Raw genomic sequence first — 17284 nt, forward strand, 5'->3', positions numbered from 1 at the left:
TACTTCCTCATCACCTCTGTTCTCATTGTCAACATGCCCACTGACTTCAGACAACTTTATTGATCCCAAAAAAGGGCAATTACGTTTACGCTCCAATTACCTCAGACAAGATACAGCAATAAATCCACAATTATTACTTGTTTACCGTAATAATGGCACACATCAAAATTAAAGACAACACATATACATTTGACATTATTTATGTGCACTGAACTTGAAGCAGTCTGTCATCCGAATTGAGGCAAAGTGGGTGAAGGCTGCAGCAGGAGGGGCCCGCGCCGCCCAGCGTGGGGGTTGAAGGCTGCAACAGTAAAAACTGCGCTACCTTTGAGGTGGCAAGGAGGAAGCCAGGGTGAGGGGAGTGGAGAGACCGGGGGGGGGGGGGGGGTTAACAGGGATGGAGGGAGGGAGACATGTGTCGTGTGCAGATGAGTTAAATTTCTGTCAAGTTCTGTCCGTGTATGTGTAAAGTCTGACAGTTTCTGTCTGTGTGCGTGTAAAGTCTGAAGTTGCAACAGCAGGCGGGGGGTGGGGGGTTGATGAGAAGGGGGAGCCGAATTCCTTCACCAAGACCATAGATCCTTCTGTGGGAAGAGCAGGGAATTTGGCCTTCAGGAGCTGATAAGGCTGCCATGTTGATGTTTGGCGGAGAGATACAGAGTTCTATTTACTGCACCTCTGACCGTCAAGAGTCCAAATTTATGAAGAATATTCTATGGTCCTCAGCAGTAAATTCCTTTGCAATGCAGTGATTTGCTCCGAGATTGGATCCATTTTGCATTTGAGTTCAAGAGTTCACGCAGTCTGAAATTACACAGCATTGCCCAACTCATTAATTATGACGGACTGATGAGGGGACAAAATTCTGGAAGCAGCCGTCTTGCTAATATTCTCGTGGGTCAGGGCAGCGCACAAACCAATCAGCACCAAACCTCCCACCATAAAAGCGAATACAAATGAATCCTCAACGTCTTCCACAGAGAGTGGAGCCACATGTCACACTCCATTCTCTCAGGGGTCGAGAACATAGCCTGCTGGGTAGGTTCCATCAGGGCACGCAGGGTCCCCAAACCCTGATCTCCTTGTCGAAAACAAATGGTATCAATGGCGTTGAGAGACCAGCTGATCAATTCCATAGTTAATCCAAATCATAATTTGAAGAATTCACAGTCTAGTGAAGCTAGGACTTTGAAGGTCGGAGCAGAGATAGAGAGCAGAAAGGAGGAGAGGAGAGGGGAGGAATGCGACCGTCCTTGCCGGAGTCCCAAGCTGAAATGAAGTCCGCTCCTATCACCACTCTTTCATGCTTGGGCACACTCTCCACCGCCTCATCTAACTTACTTCAGAAATCTTCTTTCTCCTTCATCCTGCAACCTACCTGTGGGGCATATGCACTGATGATATTAATCATCACCCCTTCAATTTCCAACTTCGCACTCATCACCCTGTCAGACACTTGCTTAACCTCCAAAACACTCTTAACATACTCTTCCTTTAAAATGACCCCAACACCATTTCTCTTCTTATCCTCACCATGATACAACAACTTGAACCCACCGTCTATGCTTCTGCTCTCATTTCCCTTCCACTTGGTCTGTTGCATACACAATATGTCTACCTTTCTCCTCTGCATCATATCAGCCACCCACCTCTTTCCCTTCACCAGCCATCCTGCCAACATTCAAAGTCCCGACTCTTACTTCCAACCTTCTAGTTTTCCTCTTCGCCCACTGTCTCTGGACATGTTTTCCTCCTCCTCTTCTTCTTCGCTCAGCAGTAGCCCAATTTCCGCTGCCACCCTGTTAGGTAACAGCACTGGAGGTGGTCACTGTTATCCCGGGCCTCAACCAATCCAGTATGGAAACTCTATTTGTTATCGGCATGTTTAATTTTGGCAGTATTTACACCAGATGCCCTACCTGATGCAACCCTTTATCCGGGCTTGGGTATGGCACTCAGAATGTACTGGCTGCACACCTGAGTTCCCTGGCTGAATTGATGATGCCTCAAATAAATAAATAAATAAATAAATAAATAAAATAAAAAAAACCTTCAATCATCAGTCCCTATGGATCAAAGATGGTTGCTGAAACTCTTCCAGTCAATGCCAGTTCAAACAGAATTTATTAGACAGTTTAATGAAACCTGTCCAATTCAGAGAACATCCAGACACTTCCTACCAATAACATTTCAATAAACATAGCCAAGCCAGCCAGACTGCCAAGGATCAGAGGTCATGCAATATTCAAATTTGTGATGGAACCACAGTGCCACCTCCTGGAAGGGCACTGCCCTCTCAGTACAACATACTTTTTTAACAAATAAAAAAGAGAAAATTCTAACTTCTTTTCTTGTTATTATGTTTAACCGAAAATGAAATTTATACTCCAATTTAGTCTTTTATATGTTTCTTTCATGTGATGTTATGAGTCTTCCTTTTACATGTACTTTTGGTGCATATTTAAATGTTATCTGTTGATTCTTAATGAATCGTCATGGTGTAAATAGTGTTTTTGTGAATCACTTCCTTTTTGTAGGATGGGTTTTGAAGATGACTTTCAGTCAGCTTATATTTGTTAGCCAAAGAAGAAAGAAGGTATTTGTCATTTATTGTATGTGATGTGTTTTTCAAATTTGCTGCTGGGAGAAACCTGATGCCAAGTGGACGGAGCTTGCAACCATGCCCATAGCATTCTTTAAAAAAACTGAAACAAAGAAGCTCAATCTCTTAAACTTTTTTCCCTGTACTCTTCAGCTCTTCTCTGAACTTCATCTCCTCCAATTTCTTTTTCAGCTTGCTTCTCTCGACCTAACAGTCTTAACTCGTGGCTTTTTGGCCCTACCATGGCCCTACCATTAATTAATGCTTCAATCTTAAATATGATCAATCTATCATTGTTAGTTGGCTATGTACCACAGGCTTTTAAGGTGGCAGTAATTAAACCATTACTTAAAAAGCCATCACTTGACCCAGCTATCTTAGCTAATTATAGACCAATCTCCAACCTTCCTTTTCTCTCAAAAATTCTTGAAAGGGTAGTTGTAAAACAGCTAACTGATCATCTGCAGAGGAATGGTGTATTTGACGAGTTTCAGTCAGGTTTCAGAATTCATCATAGTACAGAAACAGCATTAGTGAAGGTTACAAATGATCTTCTTATGGCCTCAGGCAGTGGACTCAACACTGTGCTCGTCCTGTTAGACCTCAGTGCAGCTTTTGATACTGTTGACCATAAAATTTTATTACAGAGATTACAGCATGCCATAGGTATTAAAGGCACTGTGCTGCAGTGGTTTGAATCATATTTATCTAATAGATTACAATTTGTTCATGTAAATGGGGAGTCTTCTTCACGGACTAAGGTTAATTATGGAGTTCCATAAGGTTCTGTGCTAGAACCGATTTTATTCACTTTATACATGCTTCCCTTAGGCAGTATTATTAGAAAGCATTGCTTAAATTTTCATTGTTACGCAGATGATACCCAGCTTTATCTATCCATGAAGCCAGAGGACACACACCAATTAGTTAAACTGCGGGAATGTCTTTCAGACTTAAAGACATGGTTGACCTCTAATTTCCTGCTTTTAAATTCAGATAAAACTGAAGTTATTGTACTTGGCCCCACAAATCTTAGAAACATAGTGTCTAACCAGATCCTTACTCTGGATGGCATTACCCTGACCTCCAGTAATACCGTGAGAAATCTTGGAATCATTTTTGATCAGGATATGTCCTTCAATGCGCATATTAAGCAAATATGTAGAACTGCTTTTTTGCATTTACGCAATATCTCTAAAATCAGAAAGGTCTTGTCTCAGAGTGATGCTGAAAAACTAATTCATGCATTTATTTCCTCTAGGCTGGACTATTGTAATTCATTATTATCAGGTTGTCCTAAAAGTTCCCTAAAAAGCCTTCAGTTAATTCAAAATGCTGCAGCTAGAGTACTAACGGGGACTAGAAGGAGAGAGCATATTTCACCCATATTGGCCTCTCTTCATTGGCTCCCGGTTAATTCCAGAATAGAATTTAAAATTATTCTTCTTACCTATAAGGTTTTGAATAATCAGGTCCCATCTTATCTTAGGGACCTCATAGTACCATATCACCCCAATAGAGCGCTTCGCTCTCAGACTGCAGGCTTACTTGTAGTTCCTAGGGTTTGTAAGAGTAGAATGGGAGGCAGAGCCTTTAGCTTTCAGGCTCCTCTCCTGTGGAACCAGCTCCCAATTCGGATTAGGGAGACAGACACCCTGTCTACTTTTAAGATTAAGCTTAAAACTTTCCTTTTTGTAAGTAAGTAAGTAAGTAAGCTTTATTTATATAGCACTTTTCACAGACCAAGGTCACAAAGTGCTTCACACGATATAAATAGACAATAAAAACAACACATACAAATACAGCACAATAAAATAAATTGACACTAAAATGCCAGTTTAAAAAAATGTGTCTTTAGTTGCTGTCTAAAAACATCCACAGAATCCAGTGAGCGAAGAGAACAGGGAAGCTCATTCCAGAGGCGAGGTGCCACAGCTTTAAAAGATCTGTCCCCTCGAGTTTTAAAACAAGTTCGGGGAACCATCAGCAGATTCTGATTGGAAGATCTCAAACTCCTGCTGGAAACATAAGGCTGGATCAGGTCCTTAATGTATTCCGGTGCCTGCCCATGTAGAGCTCTAAAGGTTAGCACAAGGATTTTGTAATTTATCCTGTAAAAAACAGGGAGCCAATGTAAAGACTTGAGGACAGGAGTAATATGCATTCTCCTGTGGGCGCGGGTAAGAAGTCGTGCAGCAGAATTTTGCACTACCTGCAGGTGGGCCAGCTCTTTCTTACTGAGGCATGTAAAGAGACTGTTACAATAATCAAGTCGTGAAGAAACAAATGCATGCACAATCATCTCTAGCTCATTAAAAGCCACCATTTTGCGTAATTTGGAAATGTTTCGAATTTGAAAAAAACAGTTCTTAACGAGCTGCCTGGTGTGATGTTCCAAAGACATCCCTCCATCCAAAATGACACCCAGGTTACGCAGGCTGCCTTTAACAGCGCTGCTCAGATTACCAAGGTGATTCTTGATGACAGACATAGCACTATCTGGAGCTACAATCAATGTCTCAGTCTTATTAGAATTCAACAGGCTGTTTTCAGTAAGCCATTCTGTAATTTTAGTGAGACAACTAATGAGAGAACAAATTTTCTGTGCTTCAGTTGTCTTAAAAGAACAGTACAGCTGCAAGTCATCGGCATACAAATGGTAGGACACATCGCAGAACTGCTGGATCAGCTTACCAAGAGGAAGGATATACAGCAGGAACAAAATCGGACCCAGGACTGAGCCCTGCGGGACACCCCACAAAAGATCAGCAGATTCAGACATCACATTGTTCACAGAAACACTAAAAGTTCTACCAACCAAGTAAGAGCTAAACCACTCTAATACAGGACCTGACATGCCAACCGTATCCCGCAATCTATTAATCAAAATGCCATGGTCAACGGTATCGAATGCAGATGACAGATCCAATAAAACCAGCACAGAACATTTATCAGCGGCCATCATAATGTCACTAGCCACCTTCAACAGGGCAGTTTCAGTGGAATGAAACTCACGGTACCTGGACTGAAATGTGTCATAGATGTTGTTAGTCTGCAAAAATGATTTAAGTTGGACACAGACCACCTTTTCCAAGACTTTAGCCAAAAAGGGGGTCTTTGATATTGGCCTAAAGTTCTTCAGTTCCATAGAGTCCAATCCTGCTTTCTTTAGCCGTGGTTCCACAACAGCATGTTTAAAAGAACAAGGAAACACACCAGTCGACAAAGACATATTGAAAATTTTAACAATACAAGGCCCAATAGAGTCAAAAACATTCATAAACAATCTAAAAGGAACTACATCCAAAATACCAGAGGTTGGTTTCATTATGTTGATGACAGATAGAATGTCCTCAATTGTAACAAGCTTAAAAGAGGTCCAGCATTGAGTGGGAGGTCCCAAAGTTCTGCTTGCCTCTACTGGTGGTTGGCTCTCACTGCGGTATTGTATCACTTCCTGTTCCGGAGCACAGCGGTGTTTTTCTGTATCTGTTAGCTGTTTAATCTGCGCAGTTAGATTGATCTAGTTATCTAGATTACGATTTGTTTCCCAGTGTAATCTTTACGTGCCTTAACTAAAGCACTCCTTCTGCTGAATCACCTCTAAATTATTTACACATTATTCACTTTGCGTGTTTTTAGGAATCCGCTAGCTTAGCGTAGCTTCTAGCTCTTAGCCGATTTAGCAGGGCAGCTTCTCCTGTCTCTCCCACACTTTTCTGCTCTGGGTGTGAAATGTTTAGTTATTCCTCGGCCTCCTTTAGCAGTAACTGTACTTGTAATAAGTGTAGCTTATTCATAGCTTTGGAGGCCAGGCTGGGCGAATTGGAGACTCGGCTCCGCACCGTGGAAAATTCTACAGCTAGCCAGGCCCCTGTAGTCGGTGCGGACCAAGGTAGCTTAGCCGCCGTTAGTTACCCCCTGGCAGATCCCGAGCAGCCGGGAAAGCAGCCCGACTGGGTGACTATGAGGAGGAAGCGTAGTTCTAAACAGAAGCCCCGTGTACACCGCCAACCCGTTCACATTTCTAACCGTTTTTCCCCACTCGGCGACACACCCACCGAGGATCAAATTCTGGTTATTGGAGACTCTGTTTTGAGAAATGTGAAGTTAGCGACACCAGCAACCACAGTCAATTGTCTTCCGGGGGCCAGAGCAGGCGACATTGAAGGAAATTTGAAACTGCTGGCTAAGGCTAAGCGTAAATTTGGTAAGATTGTAATTCACGTCGGCAGTAATGACACCCGGTTACGCCAATCGGAGGTCACTAAAATTAACATTAAATCGGTGTGTAACTTTGCAAAAACAATGTCGGACTCTGTAGTTTTCTCTGGGCCCCTCCCCAATCGTTTAGCCGCATGTTCTCCTTGAATTGCTGGCTGTCTGAGTGGTGTCCAAAAAATGAGGTGGGCTTCATAGATAATTGGCAAAGCTTCTGGGGAAAACCTGGTCTTGTTAGGAGAGACGGCATCCATCCCACTTTGGATGGAGCAGCTCTCATTTCTAGAAATCTGGCCAATTTTCTTAAATCCTCCAAACCGTGACTATCCAGGGTTGGGACCAGGAAGCAGAGTTGTAGTCTTACACACCTCTCTGCAGCTACTCTCCCCCTGCCATCCCCTCATTACCCCATCCCCGTAGAGACGGTGTCTGCTCCCAGACCACCAATAACCAGCAAAAATCTATTTAAGCATAAAAATTCAAAAAGAAAAAATAATATAGCACCTTCAACTGCACTACAGACTAAAACAGTTAAATGTGGTCTATTAAACATTAGGTCTCTCTCTTCTAAGTCCCTGTTGGTAAATGATATAATAATTGATCAACATATTGATTTATTCTGCCTTACAGAAACCTGGTTACAGCAGGATGAATATGTTAGTTTAAATGAGTCAACACCCCCGAGTCACACTAACTGTCAGAATGCTCGTAGCACGGGCCGGGGCGGAGGATTAGCAGCAATCTTCCATTCCAGCTTATTAATTAATCAAAAACCCAGACAGAGCTTTAATTCATTTGAAAGCTTGACTCTTAGTCTTGTCCATCCAAATTGGAAGTCCCAAAAACAGTTTTATTTGTTATTGTCTATCGTCCACCTGGTCGTTACTGTGAGTTTCTCTGTGAATTTTCAGACCTTTTGTCTGACTTAGTGCTTAGCTCAGATAAGATAATTATAGTGGGCGATTTTAACATCCACACAGATGCTGAGAATGACAGCCTCAACACTGCATTTAATCTATTATTAGACTCTATTGGCTTTGCTCAAAAAGTAAATGAGTCCACTTTAATCATATCTTAGATCTTGTTCTGACTTATGGTATGGAAATAGAAGACTTAACAGTATTCCCTGAAAACTCCCTTCTGTCTGATCATTTCTTAATAACATTTACATGTACTCTGATGGACTACCCAGCAGTGGGGAATAAGTTTCATTACACTAGAAGTCTTTCAGAAAGCGCTGTAACTAGGTTTAAGGATATGATTCCTTCTTTATGTTCTCTAATGCCATATACCAACACAGTGCAGAGTAGCTACCTAAACTCTGTAAGTGAGATAGAGTATCTCGTCAATAGTTTTACATCCTCATTGAAGACAACTTTGGATGCTGTAGCTCCTCTGAAAAAGAGAGCTTTAAATCAGAAGTGCCTGACTCCGTGGTATAACTCACAAACTCGTAGCTTAAAGCAGATAACCCGTAAGTTGGAGAGGAAATGGTGTCTCACTAATTTAGAAGATCTTCACTTAGCCTGGAAAAAGAGTCTGTTGCTCTATAAAAAAGCCCTCCGTAAAGCTAGGACATCTTTCTACTCATCACTAATTGAAGAAAATAAGAACAACCCCAGGTTTCTTTTCAGCACTGTAGCCAGGCTGACAAAGAGTCAGAGCTCTATTGAGCTGAGTATTCCATTAACTTTAACTAGTAATGATTTCATGACTTTCTTTGCTAACAAAATTTTAACTATTAGAGAAAAAATTACTCATAACCATCCCAAAGACGTATCGTTATCTTTGGCTGCTTTCAGTGATGCCGGTATTTGGTTAGACTCTTTCTCTCTGATTGTTCTGTCTGAGTTATTTTCATTAGTTACTTCATCCAAACCATCAACATGTTTATTAGACCCCATTCCTACCAGGCTGCTCAAGGAAGCCCTACCATTATTTAATGCTTCGATCTTAAATATGATCAATCTATCTTTGTTAGTTGGCTATGTACCACAGGCTTTTAAGGTGGCAGTAATTAAACCATTACTTAAAAAGCCATCACTTGACCCAGCTATCTTAGCTAATTATAGGCCAATCTCCAACCTTCCTTTTCTCTCAAAAATTCTTGAAAGGGTAGTTGTAAAACAGCTAACTGATCATCTGAAGAGGAATGGTCTATTTGAAGAGTTTCAGTCAGGTTTTAGAATTCATCATAGTACAGAAACAGCATTAGTGAAGGTTACAAATGATCTTCTTATGGCTTCGGACAGTGGACTCATCTCTGTGCTTGTTCTGTTAGACCTCAGTGCTGCTTTTGATACTGTTGACCATAAAATTTTATTACAGAGATTAGAGCATGCCATAGGTATTAAAGGCACTGCGCTGCGGTGGTTTGAATCATATTTGTCTAATAGATTACAATTTGTTCATGTAAATGGGGAATCTTCTTCACAGACTAAAGTTAATTATGGAGTTCCACAAGGTTCTGTGCTAGGACCAATTTTATTCACTTTATACATGCTTCCCTTAGGCAGTATTATTAGACGGTATTGCTTAAATTTTCATTGTTACGCAGATGATACCCAGCTTTATCTATCCATGAAGCCAGAGGACACACACCAATTAGCTAAACTGCAGGACTGTCTTACAGACATAAAGACATGGATGACCTCTAATTTCCTGCTTTTAAACTCAGATAAAACTGAAGTTATTGTACTTGGCCCCACAAATCTTAGAAACATGGTGTCTAACCAGATCCTTACTCTGGATGGCATTACCCTGACCTCTAGTAATACTGTGAGAAATCTTGGAGTCATTTTTGATCAGGATATGTCATTCAAAGCGCATATTAAACAAATATGTAGGACTGCTTTTTTGCATTTACGCAATATCTCTAAAATCAGAAAGGTCTTGTCTCAGAGTGATGCTGAAAAACTAATTCATGCATTTATTTCCTCTAGGCTGGACTATTGTAATTCATTATTATCAGGTTGTCCTAAAAGTTCCCTAAAAAGCCTTCAGTTAATTCAAAATGCTGCAGCTAGAGTACTAACGGGGACTAGAAGGAGAGAGCATATCTCACCCATATTGGCCTCTCTTCATTGGCTTCCTGTTAATTCTAGAATAGAATTTAAAATTCTTCTTCTTACTTATAAGGTTTTGAATAATCAGGTCCCATCTTATCTTAGGGACCTCGTAGTACCATATCACCCCAATAGAGCGCTTCGCTCTCAGACTGCAGGCTTACTTGTAGTTCCTAGGGTTTGTAAGAGTAGAATGGGAGGCAGAGCCTTCAGCTTTCAGGCTCCTCTCCTGTGGAACCAGCTCCCAATTCAGATCAGGGAGACAGACACCCTCTGTGAAAAATAAATTGTTTCTGTTGTTGGAACCGCTTTCTGGTTATTTTTAGCGCTGGGTTCTGTCTGACGCAGGTCCGCTCCTCAACTCGCGTCGACACATAACACCCTCTCTACTTTTAAGATTAGGCTTAAAACTTTCCTTTTTGCTAAAGCTTATAGTTAGGGCTGGATCAGGTGACCCTGAACCATCCCTTAGTTATGCTGCTATAGACGTAGACTGCTGGGGGGGTTCCCATGATGCACTGTTTCTTTCTCTTTTTGCTCTGTATGCACCACTCTGCATTTAATCATTAGTGATCGATCTCTGCTCCCCTCCACAGCATGTCTTTTTCCTGGTTCTCTCCCTCAGCCCCAACCAGTCCCAGCAGAAGACTGCCCCTCCCTGAGCCTGGTTCTGCTGGAGGTTTCTTCCTGTTAAAAGGGAGTTTTTCCTTCCCACTGTAGCCAAGTGCTTGCTCACAGGGGGTCGTTTTGACCGTTGGGGTTTTACATAATTATTGTATGGCCTTGCCTTACAATATAAAGCGCCTTGGGGCAACTGTTTGTTGTGATTTGGCGCTATATAAAAAATTGATTGATTGAAATACCGGGAATCACAACAAGAGGGCAATGAGAGTGGCAAACTATCTTTTATGACTCTGACTTTGTCAATGAAGAAATTAAGGAACTCGTCACTACTTGTTTTAGGAAGAACAGGACTTACAGCAGCAGCAGGTGACACAATAGAGGTGATTGTGTCAAAGAGCACTTTGGGATTTCTCTTATTTGAGGCAATCAGCTGATAAAAATAGCTTTCCCTGGCCTCCTCTAACATCTTATTTAAGGAGGATATTAGATCTCTTAAATGTAGCCTGTGGACCTCCAATTTTGTTGATTTCCATAAACGTTCAATCTGGCGACATAATCTCCTTTGATTCATAATCACATCATTGATCCAAGGACAGAATCGGCCATGGGAAACCTTATTAGCTTTAAGTGGTGCTATCTGATCCAAAATAATAGCACAATGGCTGTTAAAACAGTGCATAAAGCCATCAATTTCAGTAAATTCACTAAAAAGTAAAGGGTCAAATTTATCACAGAACTGCATAGCGACTGCGTCTGTGATAATCCTCCTCTCCACCCTAGTAAGTACTGATCTAGGCTCAGGTGGGGCCATCAGATCAAAGAAAACACAGCAATGGTCACTCAGAAAAACATCCTCCACACACACACTGGCAATATGCAAGCCCAATGCAAAAACTAAATCCAAGGTGTGACCTTTAGTGTGGGTGGGGCCTGACACGTACTGCTTAAAATTAAAAGCCTCAACCATTGATATAAGTTCCCTAGCTGGGCTGGAAGTGTCATCATCAATGTGTAAATTAAAATCACCAATAATCAAAACCTTTTCCAGACAAATTATAGATGTTAAAAAAATCAATAAAATCCTTAAGAAAAGTCCCAGCATGACCTGGAAGGCGATAAATCAAAATGCAATAAAATTTATTCGAGGAACCAACTTCCATCATAAGCGCCTCAAAAGAGGGGGCGTGTTCTGCACTCGTGAGTCTGCATGTGTACCTGTCCCGGTACACCGCAGCCAGTCCTCCACCACGGCGACAGGGGCGGGGCTTCCCAACAGCCAAGCAACCCACAGGACAGAGCTCATTTAAATGAATGAACTCATTTTCCCTCTGCCACGTTTCTGTGAGGTAAAGAAAATCCAGGTTTTTCCTGACGAAAAGCTCATTAATAGAGAGCGCTTTATTTGCTATGGAGCGGGCATTCAGTAGTCCAATCCGACTCAGCGTTAACGAATCCGTCGAGCCGACGGGGCGCAGCGGGATTGCCTGCAGACATCTCCCACGATCACGTGACGCCCAGCTGTACCAGCAGGACCGACGTTGCTCCGTGGATGTACACACAGAGAGCCAAAATGAACCCGAAGTCCAGGCACATCCATCAGGAATCCAGGGACGTACAACCTGAACCTCGTTATGCAGATGGGTGGTGGGATGTGTAAACAGGGCAGCACAGCCAGCCATATCCTGCAGGAGGAGGACCGGGCGCAGCCATCTACACCTCCGATGTATATGGGCCGCCGCCCATACTTTACGCCTGACCCGAACCTGGACGCCTGCTCTGCAGCCTCTTCTTCTCCTCCTTTTAGGATTACCTGGACATCGCAACAACATCAGGTATTCCTGGGAGGAAGGAGGGCAGACGAACGAGGGAGGAAAAGTTTGTTTGTAGCGATCCCAGTCATTAAAGAGGCATTCCATTGACTCTTTAATTTTGAAAAGAGAGCTGCGGTCGTAAGTCCTTACAGCACAAACACAACCGCTGCCTGTCAAAGCTAATATAACAGCACACACGATCAGAACCAAAACAAAAATTTGACGCGGCAACAGATGAGCAGCAGCCAAAACAAACACAGGCGCGATCTTGTCTTCAAGATTACGTCGTTTTTGCTAAAGCTTATAGTTAGAGTTGGATCAGGTGACCCTGAACCATCCCTTAGTTATGCTGCTATAGACTTAGACTGCTGGGGGGTTCCCATGATGCACTGAGTGTTTCTTTCTCTTTTTGCTCTGTATGCACCACTCTGCATTTAATCATTAGTGACTGATCTCTGCTCTCTTCCACAGCATGTCTTTTTCCTGATTCTCTCCCTCAGCCCCAACCAGTCCCAGCAGAAGACTGCCCCTCCCTGAGTCTGGTTCTGCTGGAGGTTTCTTCCTGTTAAAAGGGAGTTTTTCCTTCCCACTGTCGCCAAGTGCTTGCTCATAGGGGGTCATTTTGACCATTGGGGCTTTTCTGTAATTACTGTATGGCTTTTGCCTTACAATATAAAGCGCCTTGGGGCAACTGTTTGTTGTGATTTGGCGCTATATAAATAAAATTGATTTGATTTGATTTTTGTTGCATAACTTTTGTTGTTTGAGGCATCCATTTTTACTAACTTTTAATGCATGAGTCAAGTTATCTACGCTATGAAGACAACTTCCGAGCTGAGTTTATCAAGTTAAGAGCGAATTTGCAAGTCTCCAAATTCTTCCTTTTCCGCTAATGCCAAAAGTTTTTTTTTTTGTTAACTTAAAATTTTCTCTACAATTTCCTTTGCAAAGTCTCGAAACTTTCTCTATTTTTTTTTACAAAGACTATGAATTGATTTCCCACAGGTTTTGGAAGCTCTCCATTAACTTGACACCTTGTAATACATGTATTTTTTTTTATTTTTTAGGTGCACTGGGTACCCTTTTTGTACTGTTATACCTTTATACTTATTTACAGAGAGCTCTGCACAATAATTCAAATATACCCAAACCTTGAGTGCAAGTACAAATGGTAAATAAAATCTCTATCTGTCCATCTATCTACAATTGTATCCGGAACCTATAACTTTCAGATCAGTGAGTGGTTAATATTGATTATAGCATGAATTTCCTACACTTCTAAGTAGGTGGTGTCCTACTCACACTTACTCTTCAAAATCTTTTCCTCTGTACCCAGCCACTGGCCATGAAGAACTTGAATCAAATTTCCTGTGAAGAATAACAGTAAAACAAAGATTTACAGTCTTCCCCCGCCCGACTCCTCGCCAAAAAAGTTGTGTAATTAGAACTTACTCAGTTCCAAATTCCCACTCGGTCTGCTCTGCTCTTGGCCTCCTGTAAAGTTCGCTGAAAAGATGAAACAGGTCATTCCTCAGACTGATCTGTATTCCAGACGTTTCACTTACGAAGACTGGAAATCAAGTAAGACAGTGAATGTTTGAATCTAAAAGTATAAAACTCACCTGTCTGCCGAAGACTCATTCCTGACCTGGAATATTGGAAAGAGAGAAGTAGCCCTGTTGTTAAAAAACATTTATATCTATTTTAGAGATTCTGTAGCTAAAGCAGAGGTTCACAACCTTTATGTTTAAAAACCCCATTTGTAGTCAAGCTATACATTGTGTGCACAATTATTACACAACTGAGAATCAAATAGAAAGCCCTTTGTTGTCACTGTACCTGAACAATAAAATTGTATAAGCTACATCTGTGCATAGTGCGAGCTAAAGGGTACTATACAATGAAAAGTAAACAAAAACAAAAATAAACATAAAACTCACATCATAAATCCATCCATCCATCCATCCATCCATCCATCCATCCATTTTCTTCCGCTTTATCCAGAGTCGGGTCGTGGGGGCAGCAGCTCAAGCAAAGTTGCCCAGACCTCCCGATCCACACACACCTCCCCCAGCTCCTCCGGGGGAACCCCAAGGCGTTCCCAAGCCAGCCGAGAGATGTAGTCCCTCCAGCGTGTCCTGGGTCTTCCCCGGGGCCTCCTCCCAATGGGACGTGCCCGGAACACCCCTCCAGCGAGGCGTCCAGGGGGCATCCAGAAAAGATGCCCAAGACACCTCAACTGACTCCTTTCAACGTGGAGGAGCAGCGGCTCGACTCTGAGCTCCTCCCAAGTGACACATCATAAACATAAGTACAATACATACATTCAGGAGACAGATGTTGGTACTGTACTTAGTATGATTTTATTCAGACTCGAACTAAAGCCCCCATCACACATAGCAAAAATGTGCAGGAACCAGCCCGACATGCCAAATATTGCCATAATCTGATGCAGTCGGGAGAAAAAGAGGTGTGGTCAGCAGTGTCAGAATGCATCCGGATGACCTCGTCCACACCTGAACGATGGCATCCAAAGCGCATGTAGACAACAGGTAGATGACACAGACTGCTGTCAGATGGCCATAAAAGGTGCTGCAGACTGCCCGATGTCTAACTGTCTGGATGGCAAACACAGGACTGGAGCGCTGTGTTCCTCAGGCGCACGTGTGTGCGTGGTGGATGTGCACTCCGCACACACGCGTGGGGCTGCAATTATCACTCAGCCGTGTGTTTGTGTGTATAAGGGATATGGAGATTAATCGATATGAATCGGTATCTAGATACAAACGTGCGCGATGCGAGTGCATCGATTCATTTGATGGGTTGAATCGCAGATGGATTGCTCGCTGCTTGCTTGCATCGATTTCTTTTCGATGCACCTTGAATGCATCACGGACGGAAGCCTGAAAGTACAGTTCTAACAAACATGGAGCCCCGCGACAACACTAGCAAGCTCTGGGAGGAAATTTTCGATGCACCGAGAACATTTAAATCAGGCGTTTGAAAATACTTTGGCTTTTTTTAAAAAGATGGAAAACTCGACAAGTCGCAGGTCATTTGTAAAGAATGCCGCGCTGTTAAACTGTACACTGGCAGTACGACAAATTTAGGGACTCACTTGAAGAGAAAGAACGGCGTCGATACGGCCGCCGCTGGTCTCCCTAACTCGGATTCCTCTGAGACAGATTGTAAACCGAGCTCCAGCAGCACTGGTGAGGAAAGTATCTTAAATTACTTTTGCCAAGGCGGTACTCTGGCAGCAACCTCTACCCGTGCTAAAGCCATAACTGACGCCATCTCCTACTTTATTTGTAAAGATATCCAGCCTTATAGTGTAGTAGAAAACGAGGGCTTCAGACAACTCCTCCACACAATAGAACCCAGGTACAAAATACCAGACAGGTCGATCTTTACTGAAAAACACATCCCTGCTCTATACAACAGAGTAAAAAGTGAGATTACTGAGTCACTGAGCACTGCCCAAAGAGTTGCACTCACAGTGGATGGCTGGACATCTTGTGCCACTGACTCATACATCACAGTGACAGCACACCATATTGATGAGGAGTGGGAAATGCAAAATGCTGTTCTACAGACCAGAGTGTTCCACAAGGTCCACACAGGAATAAATCTGGCAGAACTACTGCGTGATGTTTGCCACGAGTGGAATATTGGCGATAAGAATCCTGCGTTGGTCATGGACAATGCTCAAAATATGATACTGGCTGGAACAGGTGCAGAAATGAAGCCGCATGTGCGATGCATTGCACACACACTTAATCTGTCCTCGCAAAAAGCTCTGAAGGTGAGCACAGTGTCAAATCTCCTGATGAAAATAAGGAAGGTGGTCACGTTTCTTCACAAAAGCTCCAAAGCATGTGATGCTCTCTATGACCAGCAGACCAGCTTGAACTTGAAACGCCACAAACTAGTGCATGATGTTTCCACAAGATGGAATAGTTCCATGGAGATGTTGGAGCGTTTTTGGGAACAGCAGCCTGCTGTGGAATTGGCAGCAAGGAAAGTCAAGCCAACCCGGGGAGAAGGCCCACCTTGCCTCACAGAGGATGAGATGACACTGATTCCAGAAACTGTTAAACTGATGACCCCCTTGAAATTGGCAACCAAGCTCCTCAGCGAGGAAAAAAAACCCCATTATCTCCATCATTGCCCCAATTTTGGCCAAACTGAGGGTGGATTTTCAGCCAGATGACAGTGATCCACCAGTCATTGTTGAGATGAAGGAGAAATTCAGACAGAACTTTGAATCCCGTTACACCTATATCCAAGACCTCCTCAACACTGCCTCAGCACTTGATCCCCACTTCAAAGACCTGGAATTCCTGGATGATGACAACACTATGAGAGACATGATATTCCTGGGGATAACTGCAGAACTGGAGAATATGGTAAGAAATAGAATATGTTCAGTATATTGTGATTAGTGTCTTTGTCTCACTCTATTTTTTTTTCACTTAACGCTTTTTGTTTTAGGTTATAGAAATCTGTTATATTTATTTATTTGACACAGATATCACACTCACATTGTAAAGTATTAACATAATACTAATAATAGTAATATTACTTAATATAATATTAATATAGCAATAATAACATCAGGCAGAGGAGGACACCACACTAACTGAGAGCCAAGCAGCTGAACCAGAAGGTGATGAGAGATGCCACAGAGAGGAGGAGGAAAATGAAGTGGAGGATGAGATGGAAGAAGAGGAGACAGGTTTGTTTTGCTTGGGAGTTGGGACTTATAGCATTAACTAGTGTGTTGATTTGAAAACGGGATGTGATATTTTTGTAGACACATTGTAACTTAACTATACTTTATAATAGTGTGTTGATTTGAAAATGGGTGTGATATTATTGTAGATATATTGTTACTCATGTCTCTTCTTTTGTCTTGTTTTGTCGTTTCTACCCTAGAAGGTGACCCAGGGTCTCCCAAG

The 17284-nt window shown here is 42.4% G+C and overlaps 1 protein-coding gene across 6 annotated transcripts in view; it reads right to left on the bottom strand.

Moving 5' to 3' along the window:
- LOC117512232 (emerin-like) overlaps positions 1-17284 on the bottom strand; it is a 57779-nt gene that overhangs the window by 18979 nt on the left and 21516 nt on the right. For 3 of the 6 annotated variants that reach the window (XM_034172220.1, XM_034172223.1, XM_034172221.1), the window contains exons 4-6: positions 13946-13971; positions 13776-13829; positions 13632-13691 (exon numbers count right to left, since the gene is read on the bottom strand). In XM_034172220.1, coding sequence (XP_034028111.1) covers positions 13632-13691; positions 13776-13829; positions 13946-13971 — 140 coding nt within the window. The remainder of the gene's footprint in view (positions 1-13631; positions 13692-13775; positions 13830-13945; positions 13972-17284) is intronic. The other 3 variants (XM_034172225.1, XM_034172222.1, XM_034172224.1) reach the window with 1 other exon arrangement.

The sequence above is a fragment of the Thalassophryne amazonica genome, chromosome 6, assembly GCF_902500255.1.
Source record: "Thalassophryne amazonica chromosome 6, fThaAma1.1, whole genome shotgun sequence".
In the NCBI taxonomy this organism is placed as follows: Eukaryota; Metazoa; Chordata; class Actinopteri; order Batrachoidiformes; family Batrachoididae; genus Thalassophryne; species Thalassophryne amazonica.